Genomic DNA, 11,863 nt, shown 5'->3' on the forward strand with positions numbered 1-11,863 from the left:
TGGTATGTTGGGAAAAGCTCCAGAGGTACAGTCAGAGCTCACTCTGAGCTCCAATCCATCCTATAACATCAGCTATGTGACTTTAGGTGGTCTCACTTTATTTCTCTGAGCCTTGGTTTCTTTATCTGTAAAATGACAGAAGCGGTATTTGTACTCCCTTGTTACATGGATCAAATGAGGTAGTGTTTGCAGAGTATACTATACAAATATAAGCTAGGAGAGCTATGATGACTTCTCTCCATTCAAGTCCTCTTCTGATGCCTAACTGTGGCATTGAGGTGGCTAGAGGAGTTGAGTATGTCTGATCAAGCTAAAATGACTTTTAAAATGGGGCTACCATAAACTGTGTCTGCTGAGGAACAGCCTAGAGAACTGACTACCAGCATTTATTTGTCAAATACCCACACAGTGCCAGGCACAATGTAAAGGATGTAAATAATCTCACCAAAAGGCTGATTTCCTAAAACACAAAGTGTGGCCACATCACCTGCCTGCTGAAGAAGCTTTAATGGCTTCCCATTTATTGCCTTTGGAATAAAATGCAAATTCCTTAGCTCAGTATTTAAAGCCCTTAATACCCCAGTTCCAATCTATATTTCCAGATTCATTACTTTCTTTACACATGCTTGTTTCTAGTGAAACTTTTCACTAGTGAAGCTTTCCCCCTATATGGACACTTAATTTCTTGCCTCTGAAGCTGTGGACCATGCTGCTCACTTGCCGCTACCAGCTTAATGCCTCCCCTCCCTAGCCTTCTCCACCTCCACAATGGTAACCAGGCCCCCTGGGGATAATAATCTATCTGAACACATTCGTCAATGGCTGGTATCTTTCCAACCCATCTTATTCTCTCTGGGTGTGGTGAGGAATGAATCCGTTAGCAAGCAGCAGCTCACAAATACTACTCTAAGGTATAGTTGGGTTGCAGTCTGCATAGGTAGATGGAGGCACGGGGGCAGATGAAAGCACAGAGCTGTGAAGTATTAAGATGCTATAGGCCCAGACCCCAATGAGGTTCCTGGGAATTTGGTTTGGGTTGCAACCGTTGGCTGTCATTATTATTAATAATAAATGTGGCCAGCAGGGGTCACTACAAAACAAGGCTAAACCCTTTCTTCACAGAATCCACACCTTCCAAGAACAAACACAGCAGTCATAAAGAGCCTTCAGAGCTTTTTCCTTCCCCTCCCTCCCCAAATATATGAGGTCTCTCTTCTGAAATACAGGCTGTTTCTAAATGTGGCCTGCCTGTTCTCTTCCCCATCCTGGGGAGCAGGCCAGGAAGTGAGCCAATCACTAAACTTGGGGTTTCTGGGGGTGGGGAGGGATTTCAGTGGGGTAGGGAGGGCTGCAAAGCCGTCTGAGATGAGGATTTGCCTGCAGTAACTGCCTTCTTTTTGTATTCAAGCCCACAGTTCTGCAGAAGTGGAAGCTGGATTCACAAGTATGAAAAATACGAATAACATGGGAAGACTTGTCCAAAGTAACAGAGAGGGAATAAAAGCAAATCCTGGGCAATATAGACACTGACCACAACAATGTAAGTTACAATAACAATAACAAGAACAAAAGTAATTTTTAAAAATCTGAAAGCAAAACACACAGAAGAAGAGGTCAGAAAGGGCCCTGGAAACAGAGTGGCTTCATAATGATTTTAAGTTGGTTAATTTTTGAAAAACACATAAGTTGGGAAGGGGAAAAGGGAAAAAAGAGAAGAGGAGGGAGGTGAAAGAGAAGAGAGGGAAAGGAGGAAGGGAGAAGAGAGGAGAAGGAGAGGGGAGGAAAGGGGGTAGAGGGGGGAAAGAGAGGGGGGGGAGGGAGGGAGGCAGAGAGGGAGGGAAGGAGGAAGGGAGGAAGGAAGGAAGGAACAAAGGGAATGGGGAATTTCAGTATACTTACTTATTTTGCAGGGTGGAATCACTTCTAAGCATTCCTTATGTGCCCCAACCCCACATTTAGTGCAAAGATAGCCTTGATAGAAAGTCCCCCTGAAGAGGTAAATGGGAAAAAAGGGAAGGAAAAAAAATGAGACTTCACTTTTGCCTCTGGGTTTTGCTTAGAAATCTTCCAAGTTTTCCCTGGCTTACAGGGATCAAGCCCAAACTAACTACCCAATCTGACATTCCACAAGACACTCTACAATTTGACTGCAATCCAGTTTGTAAATGATTTTCTCCCATTGCTTCCCTGACCAGCTGAGCAAGTTAGCTTCTCTGAGCCTCAGTTTCCTCATCTGTAAAATGAGGGGGATTGCATAAGTTGGCCTCTAAGATCCCTTCTTGCTCTAAACCTATGATCCCATCCATAAATGACCCTCCCCCCCCATAAACCTTGGCTCCAGCCAAGCAGATTTACTAACTAGTCTCAACCCCACCCACCCACTCCCAGATGCCATTCCCAGTTTTGTGTCCTAGCTTCTGGCTATGTTTCTATAGAGAATACATCCCTTCTCCTTCTCCCTCTCAGCCTGTCTAAATTCTACTGCTCCATCAGAGTCCAGTTCTGGATCCTTGAGGTCAGAGCTGGCAGAGTTATGAGCACATAGTGGATTCTCAATAAATATCTCCCGAATGAATGGATGCATTTATTTTTAAACTAACCCTATAGCAGTGTTTTAGCTCAAGGACACATACCCTTTCAGTGTGGAGAATTTAAAATTTGGCATCACAGCCATGAAGAAATGTTTCCTTTCCAAAAGAAAAAAAATTTTTAACCTACAGAAAATGAGCAAGGAACAATTTTGCATGAAGGTGACTTTAAGTAGGGGAGCGAAGGAAAATTTGAATGGTAGAGCTGAACTGTAGTACAGCAGAAAGGGCTCTGGATTTAGACTCAGAGATTGCTGTTATTCGGTCATGTACAATTCTCCATGCCCCCATTGTGGGGTTTTCTTGGCAAAGATACTGGACTGGTTTGCCATTTCCCTTCCAGCTCATTTAACAGATGACAAACTGAGGCAAAAAGTAATAAGTGACTTTCCCAGGGTCACAAAGCTAGTAAGTATCTGAGGCCAGATTTGAACTCAGGAAGATGAGCCTTTCTGACTCCAGGCCCAGTGCTCTATCCTTTGTACCACCTAGATTCAGAGGGCCTGAGTTCAAATTCGTGACTCTGCTACTTATCTCCTTTGGCAAGTCTCCTAACCTTTCTGGGTACCAATTTTTTCATTTGTAAAAGAAAACAGTTAGGTTATATGAACTTTAAGTTCTCTTCTAGCTCTAAATCTATGAGTTTTCATTTCCCCCCCCCCCAAATGATCCTGGTGACTTATATACCCCTCTCTAATTTTCCAGAGCAAAAAGGCTAAAGAAATCAGGAGGTGCTCTGCTGCAACTAGCCGATGCTGGGCCATGGCAAGGATGTGGCAGATATGGCGGGGATCTAGCAGATATGAGGCTTCTCTCACCTTAAGAACATCTTGCATGCTTTGCAGTTGGTGGTCTTGTCAAATGTGTACATCTGGAAGTTGTGATGGTTTGCATTGGCCTTCTCTGGTTTAATGTTTGACCTGAAAAAAGGGGAACACACTGAGTCATACCCTGCCCGCGCCACCTCCCCAAGCCTGGGGTCATTCCTGCCTTTTTGGGCTTTCTGGACTCCTTGACCTCTAAAAGGCCCAGGGAATGAACCAATCATAGACATAGAACTGGAAAACATCTTAAAGACCATCCTATCCTGTTCCTTCAATTTTTTTTAACAGATAAAAACACTGAGGCCCCAAAGGGTTACGTGGCTTGTCCAAAGTCACACAGGTAGAAAGTAGCAGAGTCCAGATTCCAATCCATTCTCTGGCTCCAAATCTCCCACATTTCCTCCTGCATCCCATGGCCTCCAACGGAGGCAAGACATGCTTCTGTGCAGTGGAAAAAGCTTGCGGCTGGTTGTTAGATGACTGGGGTTCTCATACCAGGTCTACTACTAACTTTGTGTGACATTGGGCCACTTATCTCCATCCCTGGGCCTTAGTTTCCCAGTGCAAAATGAAAGGTAGGCTAGACATACTTTAAGATCCCCTTCTAGCTCTGAGATCCTGTGGTCTCTTAAGATCTCAGTCCTAAAAGCTTTAGAGTTCACTAACCATGACAGCATTTCTCCCCTTGTTCATCAAATATGCAAAGACTTACTGAAGTTACAGAAAAGGGGATTTTGGCTAGACGATAACAGCTGCTAAAATAAACATCTTTGTTTGAAACCCCCCCAAACTTGTAGTATAAAGAGATCCTAGGAGAACGGCTTATCCCACATGAAGTTTATTTTACAAGTGTCTGACTTCTCAGAGCTGGTCTCTTCAGGAGGTCCCTTATGCAGACACTCTGCCTTCAAAATAATGTAAGGCCGCCTTCTCCTCCTGCTCTCCATTGCCCTGAATGCTCTCTGCCCCAGACGCCCCTCAGACTGTTGAAATAGGAGGGGACAGTGCATTCTGCACTGGGACATTCTGATGAGGACGCTGGTGGGAGCCCCCCCTTGGGGACAGCTGGCCCTCACGGTGCTCACATGGCCATTTCAAACTGCTCCATCCATTTCCTTTTCATGTCTTCGGTCTTGCAGAAAAACTGGAAGCCCTGCTTTCCTTGCAGGTGAATTAAGTAGAACCCATAAGACCACTGCAATAGTAAACAAGAAAAGGTTTCTTCCTTCAGTTGGGTATGGAGTGGAGTTTTTTTTTCTCCTTTTTAAACCTATGTTCCTTTCTCTAGACAGGAACACACTGAGGCCAGTGTGTCCTGGTAGTCTCTGCCTTCCCCCTAGCTGTCCCCCCAGCCCCCACCTTGGAGAAAACTCCTTGGTACCAGCAAGGGCTTCAACTCAAAACGCTCCTTATCAGATGCAGGTTGGTTTTAGAACCGAGAAGAGGCATCCCTCCCCTTTCAGCCATCCTCAATGCACTGAGCTTTTGGGAACAAGTTGTGACCAAAGGAAATAGGGCACCTGATTCTTTTTCATCCCACCTATTTTCACTTCCCAGATATGAAACCCAAAATATCACTGTCCTTTGAGGTCAAAAAGGCAATAAGAAAGACTGCCTGAGGTCAGGACCTCCCCACTACAGGTAGGCGAGTGAGGCCCAGCCTCATTGTTTAAAATATTGCCCTGCTCCTATTTACGTACACACAGCTACCCCAAATCTTAGGCTCAGCCAAGAAATGCAGCCTGAACCCCCTGCTTTTTCCCAAAACTCCCATGGAAGAGGATTTTTAAGCATGCCTCACTGGGAAAATCCCTCCTAACCACCATACCCACATCCCCCACCTCCCCCACACACTCACATACCCTTCCCCTCTTCACCCCCCCAACCATTAAGTCATGATTGTCATACTCTGGGAGCATACAAACAGTCAAAGGGAACAACACTTAACCAGGGTCCCCGATGGTCAGGGATAGTGGGAAGAGGTATAGGGCTGCTTGCTTACCATTTTCCCATGTGACTAGAAAGCATTAAGAAGAGGAAAAGTGAGGGGAAGAAGGTTATTACAAGATAAAGCCCAGATGACTCATATCTTCTGCAAAGCCCCAGTCATTGCATACTCTTGTGTTTAAGGGCTCTGTAGATACAGGGACGGAGGATCTGGGAGAAGGAGCCAGAGCCAGAGCCTGCCCCCTGGGCTATGTGGGGCACAGACAGCATAAGGGATTGTGCAGAGGTTCTTTCCAATTCTAAAATTAAAAAGCCAGTTCTGTACAAGCTGTAGCACTTAAACTAGAAGTAACAGGGTAGAGCAGAAAGACCTCTGGACCTCGAATCTTGAGAGAACCGATTCTAGCTTCAGTGCCCAGTAACTGGGGAAATTCTCTGAACCTGCTTCCTCACCTGTAAAGTGGGGATAGCGATAAACTGGGTAGCTCCCCTAGAGAAGCACTGTGAGGAAAGTACTTTGTACCGCTGAAAGGGCTATGGGAGTGTTGGTGATTGCTACTGGTAGCTCAGTGAGCAGCAGCGTCATGCCAAGGCTGTAGAGGCAGTGGTGAAGGAGAAAAAGAAAAAAGGAAACAGAATGTGCATGCTCTCTTTCCATTAGGGAGAGAAGCAAGAGAGAAAAGTTGCATGGCTTTTCCCTTTCACCCCCCATCCCATTCCAGCCCACTACAGGCAACAAAATCTACAAAGCAAAGAACACTAGGGGCCAATTCCAGCTTGGTCCTACCTGGTGCCTAAAAGCATACTCAATGAAGACTCTCTCTGCCCTGCTACCTTCTCTCAAAACAGTCCCCTTTGTTCCTTCATGAAAGGAATAGGCCACTATTAGTTATAGTGAGCCACTGATTCTGATCCCTTACTATTAGCCAGTACTCCAAAAACCATTGACTTAAGCTGCCCTAAGAAGACTGAGACTTAGAACATCTGGGATCTAATCTCGACTTTGCTACTGACTAGCTATGCAGACTTTTCTCTCTCTGGGTCCTAGTTTTCCCATTTGTAAGATGACGGGGTTGGGTTTGATGTCCTTTAAGCATCTTCCCAGCTTCAAAATACTGAAGTTTATGATTCCAGAGGCTGGCTCCATGAATGGCCCTGGGGGGACGAAGGGGGAGTCAAAAGACAAAACAAGGGGTGCCCATGTGGATAAAGGGCACCTGCCTACCTTCTTGATGTCCTTATTATTCATTGGATCATCTGTCATTTTGTGAAAGAGCAGCTCGATGATCTCCTTCAGCTCATAATTGTAGCCCTTCCTCTTACAGACAATCACCACTTTATCAAATAAAAATAAATACCTGCCTCAATGAGATTTAAAAAAGGAAAATCAGTGAGGTTTCCATTCCAAAGATTCAATTTAATTCCTAACAGCAAGTGCCTACTGTCACCCAAGCAAACATCATTTAATTACTAAGTGCCTACTATGGGCCAGGCACAGGAGATACAAAGACAAAAAGTACAATAAATCCTGTCTCCAAGGAGCATACATCTCCTTAGGGGAGACAACATGTACACATATAAGTATATAGACAAAGATAGACAAAATCAATACAAGGTAATTGAAGGGGATGGGGAAGGCATTAGTAGCTGGGGAGATCCAAAAGGCTTCATGCAGAAAGTGACACGAGCTAAGATTTGAAGGAAACTCTAAGCATGGGGGAGAGCCCATGCAATGGTACAGATGAGAGACGGAGTGGTACATGTGAGAAGCAGCAACGACACCAACGTGGCTGGACCAAGCTGAAAAGGTAGGTTGGGGCCAAGTTGTAAAGAGCTTTAAATTCCACACAGAGTTATTTCTATTTGATCTTGGGTGGGGATAGGGAGGCTCTGGAGTTTATTGAGTAGGGGAGTGATAGGGTCAGACCTGCAATTTAGGAAAAGTTTGGTAGCTGTGTGGAGATGGACTGGAGAGGGGAAGGAGTCAGGGAGATCAAAGAAGAGGCAATAGCCTAGATGAAAGGTGATGTGCGTGAATACAAGTGTGTTTGAGGAAAAAGAGACAACTAACAGCCAGGGCAGAGTGGGGAGCAGTCAGTGAAGCCTTCCTGGAGACTTCTCAGTCTTGATGGAAGCAAAGGATTCTCAGAGGCAGAGATGGGAAGAAGAACCTTTTAGGCGTGGAAGAGAGTTGGTGTGCAGGAAGGAAGAGGGAATGCCAAGAAGGCTGGTCTGACCAGAACATGGAGAAACCATGAACATGACACCAGAACATGTGAAATAATAAAAAGAGAGGCTAGAATCTCTCTGAAGGAGAGAAGAGAGCACGTCAAAATGTTTACAGGAGCTCTTTTTATAGTGACAAAGAACTAGGGGCCACTCATTGATTGGGCAATCAATGAACATATAATGGGATGAGAATGTAATGAAATATTATTGTGCTGAAATAATGATGAAGGGATGGGTTCAGATAAACCTAGAAAGACTTGTATGAATGGATACAGAGTGAAGTGAGCAGAACCAGGACAACAATTTGCCCAATAACAACAATATTGTAAAGACAAACAGCTTGAAAGACTTGAGAACTCTGATCGACACAACGACCAACCACAATTCCAGAGGACTTGTGATGAGATATCTCGCCCACCTTCTGACAGAGATGATGGACTTAGGCTGCAGATTGAGACACATATGTGTATTGTGTGTTTTGTACACGACCAAGGTGGCAATTTGAAAAAATGAAAGTAAACACTAAAGAAAAAACACGACAACAATAACCACAACATTGTAAAGACAGGGACCTTGAAAGACTGAAGAACTCTGATTAATGCAATGACCAACTGACTCCTGAGGACCAATGAGGAAGCATGCTACTCATCTCTTGACTAAAAGATCAGAAGATGAACTTAAGATGCAGAATGAAACCGACATTTTTGTACTTGGCCAATGTAGAAATTTGTTTGGCTTGACCATATTTATTTGTTACAAGCATTTTGTTCTTCTTTTCTTTCCTTTTTTTCCCCCCCGAATAGAAGGTGGGGTTGGGGGAGGGGGAGATAAATTTGAAAAAAGAATTAATAATAGAATCTCAGGATGACCCACACAACATTTAAAGACTTAAAAACTGGGAGTTCCAGCAGTTCTGATTCAGATTGATAACTAAGTCATTTCCTATTACCAATCACTTAGCTCTTAGCACAGACTGTGTTGTGAATTGTCATTTCAAGTATAATACAATAGAAAGAATGTTAGTTTTGGAGTCAGAAAAGACCTCAGCTAAAATCCTGCTTCTGGCATTCATCACCTATGTGCTCTTGTCACTGAAAGCTATCTAAGCCTCATCTTCTTCATTGGTAAAAAGGGGGTTGTGGCCCTGGTACAACCAACTTCAGTGTTGCTGTGAAGCTCTAATGAGATAATTTATGTAAAGTGTTTTCCAACCATAAAGTGTTATATGCCTTGTCTGTTGTTACTACTGTCTCCCAGACCAGCCTGAGTGCTTCCCCAAGGGGAGATCTCTAAGACTCTATGTCTTACTGATCTTACTGTCCTCCACAAAGGATAGCAGGTGTGCAGATGATATGTGTTGGTTGCCTGATTGACTGAATGTGAACAACAGGAGCTTTTTTTTTTGGATTAGGCAGCTTTGTTTGTGTTTTCTTTAAACACTAGGAGAGCTTGGAAGGTAGAGTAATTTGGGGGCAAATAACTTTAATTCTCAGACTCACTTTTACCATCTGTAAAATGGAGACAATAATATTTATACTATCTACTTCATAGAGATGCGTGTGTGGATAATTATTCATTTGACAGCTATTCATTAGGTGCCTGTGTGCACCTCATTGTGTTTGGTGTTACACAGAGAAATTAAGTGATGTTGTAAGCTTTCAATGGAGATGACAGCACAGCAGGCATAGGCACCATTCAGTGCCAAGCTCTTAGAGGATCCTATCAGCTCCCTCCCACCCTTGCCCCTCGTGCCTGCACCCCCTTGCCCCAGTAGTGAACTCACCTATCTTGTTTGGTATGGTTTACAATTGATCGGACTTTTAATTCTCCATCGATCTTTGGCCTCCCAAATTCTTCCAGTTTAACTTGCTGGGAAAGAAGAGAAAATAACATGAGCCTCATAGTGGGACTCAATTTTTTTATGTCCTAGAACCCCACTTCAGAAAGGATGAGGAATTGGAAACTAGCCAAGTAGGAAAGGTTTCAGGGGGAAGTAGCTATCAGAGAAGATCTTATGAAGGGATATTGAGGCCAAAGGCAATAGACCCTTTCTCTTTTGCTTTGAGGATGCGGCTCCTATCCCATATTGTATCACATGGTTCTAAAAACTCATCCAAACCTGGAGAGTTCTTAGGCAGACCAGAGCTGTGAATGGGGCTTTAATAACCCAGGTGGCTTACAATTCTGGGATACAGCAACAGACCAGATTACCCATCAGCCTCCAGTGTAGTAGTGTGACCAAATAATGTGAAATATTTCCACCTCTGCCTGAGTCTTCTACCAACGTGTGTTTTCTAAAGGCACTTGTCAACACTGAGGAGAACAGCAAACAGCCTTGTATATCATATGACAGCTCACTGCTGTGGGGAACACTGGATGTATACGCAGTATAAAATTGCCCAGCGTCCAACACAGAAAAACAAAATCAAATCAAAAACAGATACTGTGCGTCAGATGGATTTAGGAGGGAAAGGAGGTGGAGGATATGAGAGCTGTGCTAGTGTTAAATATTCCACAGAGACTATCTTCTTCTTCGGTCCAAAGTAAAAACAGTCATGGCAAAAACACACTCCCTAATTTCAGGCTGACGTTTACATTTTCACCGAAGTCATAACTGTCACTGTCTGTGCTTTGGTTCCAAGGAAGCTTTGTGGGTGAATGAAAAGCCATTCAGACTTACCAAGTTTTCTATAGAACTCTGGAATTCACTGATTTTCTTTAAGGTTTCTTTGTCCCGTTTGACTTCATTTATGTACATCGCCAAGTCCTTCAAAATGGCAAATAGTGGTGTTAGTTGGCATGCATGCTCTAAGTATGGTGGAAAACAAAATAAACCCCTGACAATCTGTCATAATAATGGTGTCTTCAGCTCTGCAAAGCATGTGCATATACACTGTGTGACTTAATCCTTATCCATAGCAACCCCGTAAGGCAGGTAGAACAGGGATTATTATCCCCAAATTATTAAGGAAGAGACTGAAGTAGAGAAGTGATCTGTCTGAGGTCACACTGCTAGTCCACAGTATCACGGATTCAAAGGAAGAAGAAGGGACCTCGGAGGTCATCTAGTCCAGTGTCCAACTCAAATAGAAACAGATCCCTGCATCCCTGTGAGCCACATATTAACATATAAAACCACAAATTAACATTATCTATGTTGTATGGTATTTTTAAATTTATTTTGTTAAACATTTCAATTACTTTTAAATATGGTTCAGTAGACTATGAGCTTATCACCTCTGACCCAATCCAACCTGCTTGTAACCCTCCTCCTCCTCCTCATCACCATCATCTGTGTTTTCATCACTATCATCTGTGATTTCAGAAGTGGAGGGAACTCTCTTTACAAATAGAGATTGGCACCTTTTCTACCAATTTACAACCTTAGAGGGTCATCTGGAAAGAACAGTAATAGCTATCATTCATATATTTGTATGTAGGGCAAAACGCTTATACAGGCTAACTTACTGGATCCTCAAAACAATCCTAAGGGGTAGATCCTATTATTACCACCCCTATGATACAGGTGAGGGAATGGAGGCCAAGGGAGGTTAAGTGACTTGTCCCGGGTCACACACTTAGTAAGTGCCTGAGGCAGGATTTGAACCCAGGCCTTCTTAACTCTAACTTCTAAACTGAAGAGATTAAGAAGTGACTTACCCAAGGTTACATGGGCAGCAAGGGACAGAGTCAGGATTTAAACTCTGATCTTTTGATTCCAAACCTAGCACTCTTTCCCCTGAACTATGCTGCCTTTTGTTATTAAATAAGCTGAAATTAGAAGAGAGTCCCTTGACTAGATCCAGGGCTCTTCCCACTGCACCAACTTTCACAAAACTTTAGATCAACTCGGCTTATCAGAGATTCATCACCTACTACGTATGTGCACAAAATACTGCAAATGATCAGATTCTTCAAAGGGTATGCATGCAGCTGGGAGGTAGACGGAAACATTTGTAAGCAGTAGAGGACCTAGATAAACTTTCTAGAACGACCATTTCTGACCTCAGGCAAGATAATGAACCTTAAGGGACTTGAATTTTCCCAAGTCCTCCAGGGCATACCCCTGGCATTGAATTTAAATGACTAATAGATTGTAATCTCCTAGAGAGAGTAACTTCTGTGCCATCTTCTCTGTGTGTATTCTAAGCAACAAGCACCAAGACCTTGTACCTAGCAGGGAATTAAACAAGCTTTTGTTGAACTACACCATATCTGAAAGTATGCTTACAGATGCAGATCTCCTGGCTGACACTAGAGGGCACTGTGTCCAAC

At 43.6% G+C, this 11,863-nt stretch overlaps 1 protein-coding gene across 1 annotated transcript in view; it reads right to left on the bottom strand.

Annotated features, from left to right (window-relative positions):
* Window positions 1–11,863, bottom strand: part of VAV2 (vav guanine nucleotide exchange factor 2) — a gene marked incomplete in the record, with an annotated part of 409,366 nt that overhangs the window by 22,296 nt on the left and 375,207 nt on the right. Inside the window, 6 exon segments of the mRNA XM_036750644.1 lie at window positions 1,900–1,988; window positions 3,407–3,508; window positions 4,498–4,607; window positions 6,585–6,717; window positions 9,372–9,457; window positions 10,269–10,355. Of these exon segments, the coding sequence (XP_036606539.1) occupies window positions 1,900–1,988; window positions 3,407–3,508; window positions 4,498–4,607; window positions 6,585–6,717; window positions 9,372–9,457; window positions 10,269–10,355 (607 nt within the window).

This window comes from Trichosurus vulpecula, chromosome 3 (assembly GCF_011100635.1).
Source record: "Trichosurus vulpecula isolate mTriVul1 chromosome 3, mTriVul1.pri, whole genome shotgun sequence".
Lineage (NCBI taxonomy): Eukaryota > Metazoa > Chordata > Mammalia > Diprotodontia > Phalangeridae > Trichosurus > Trichosurus vulpecula.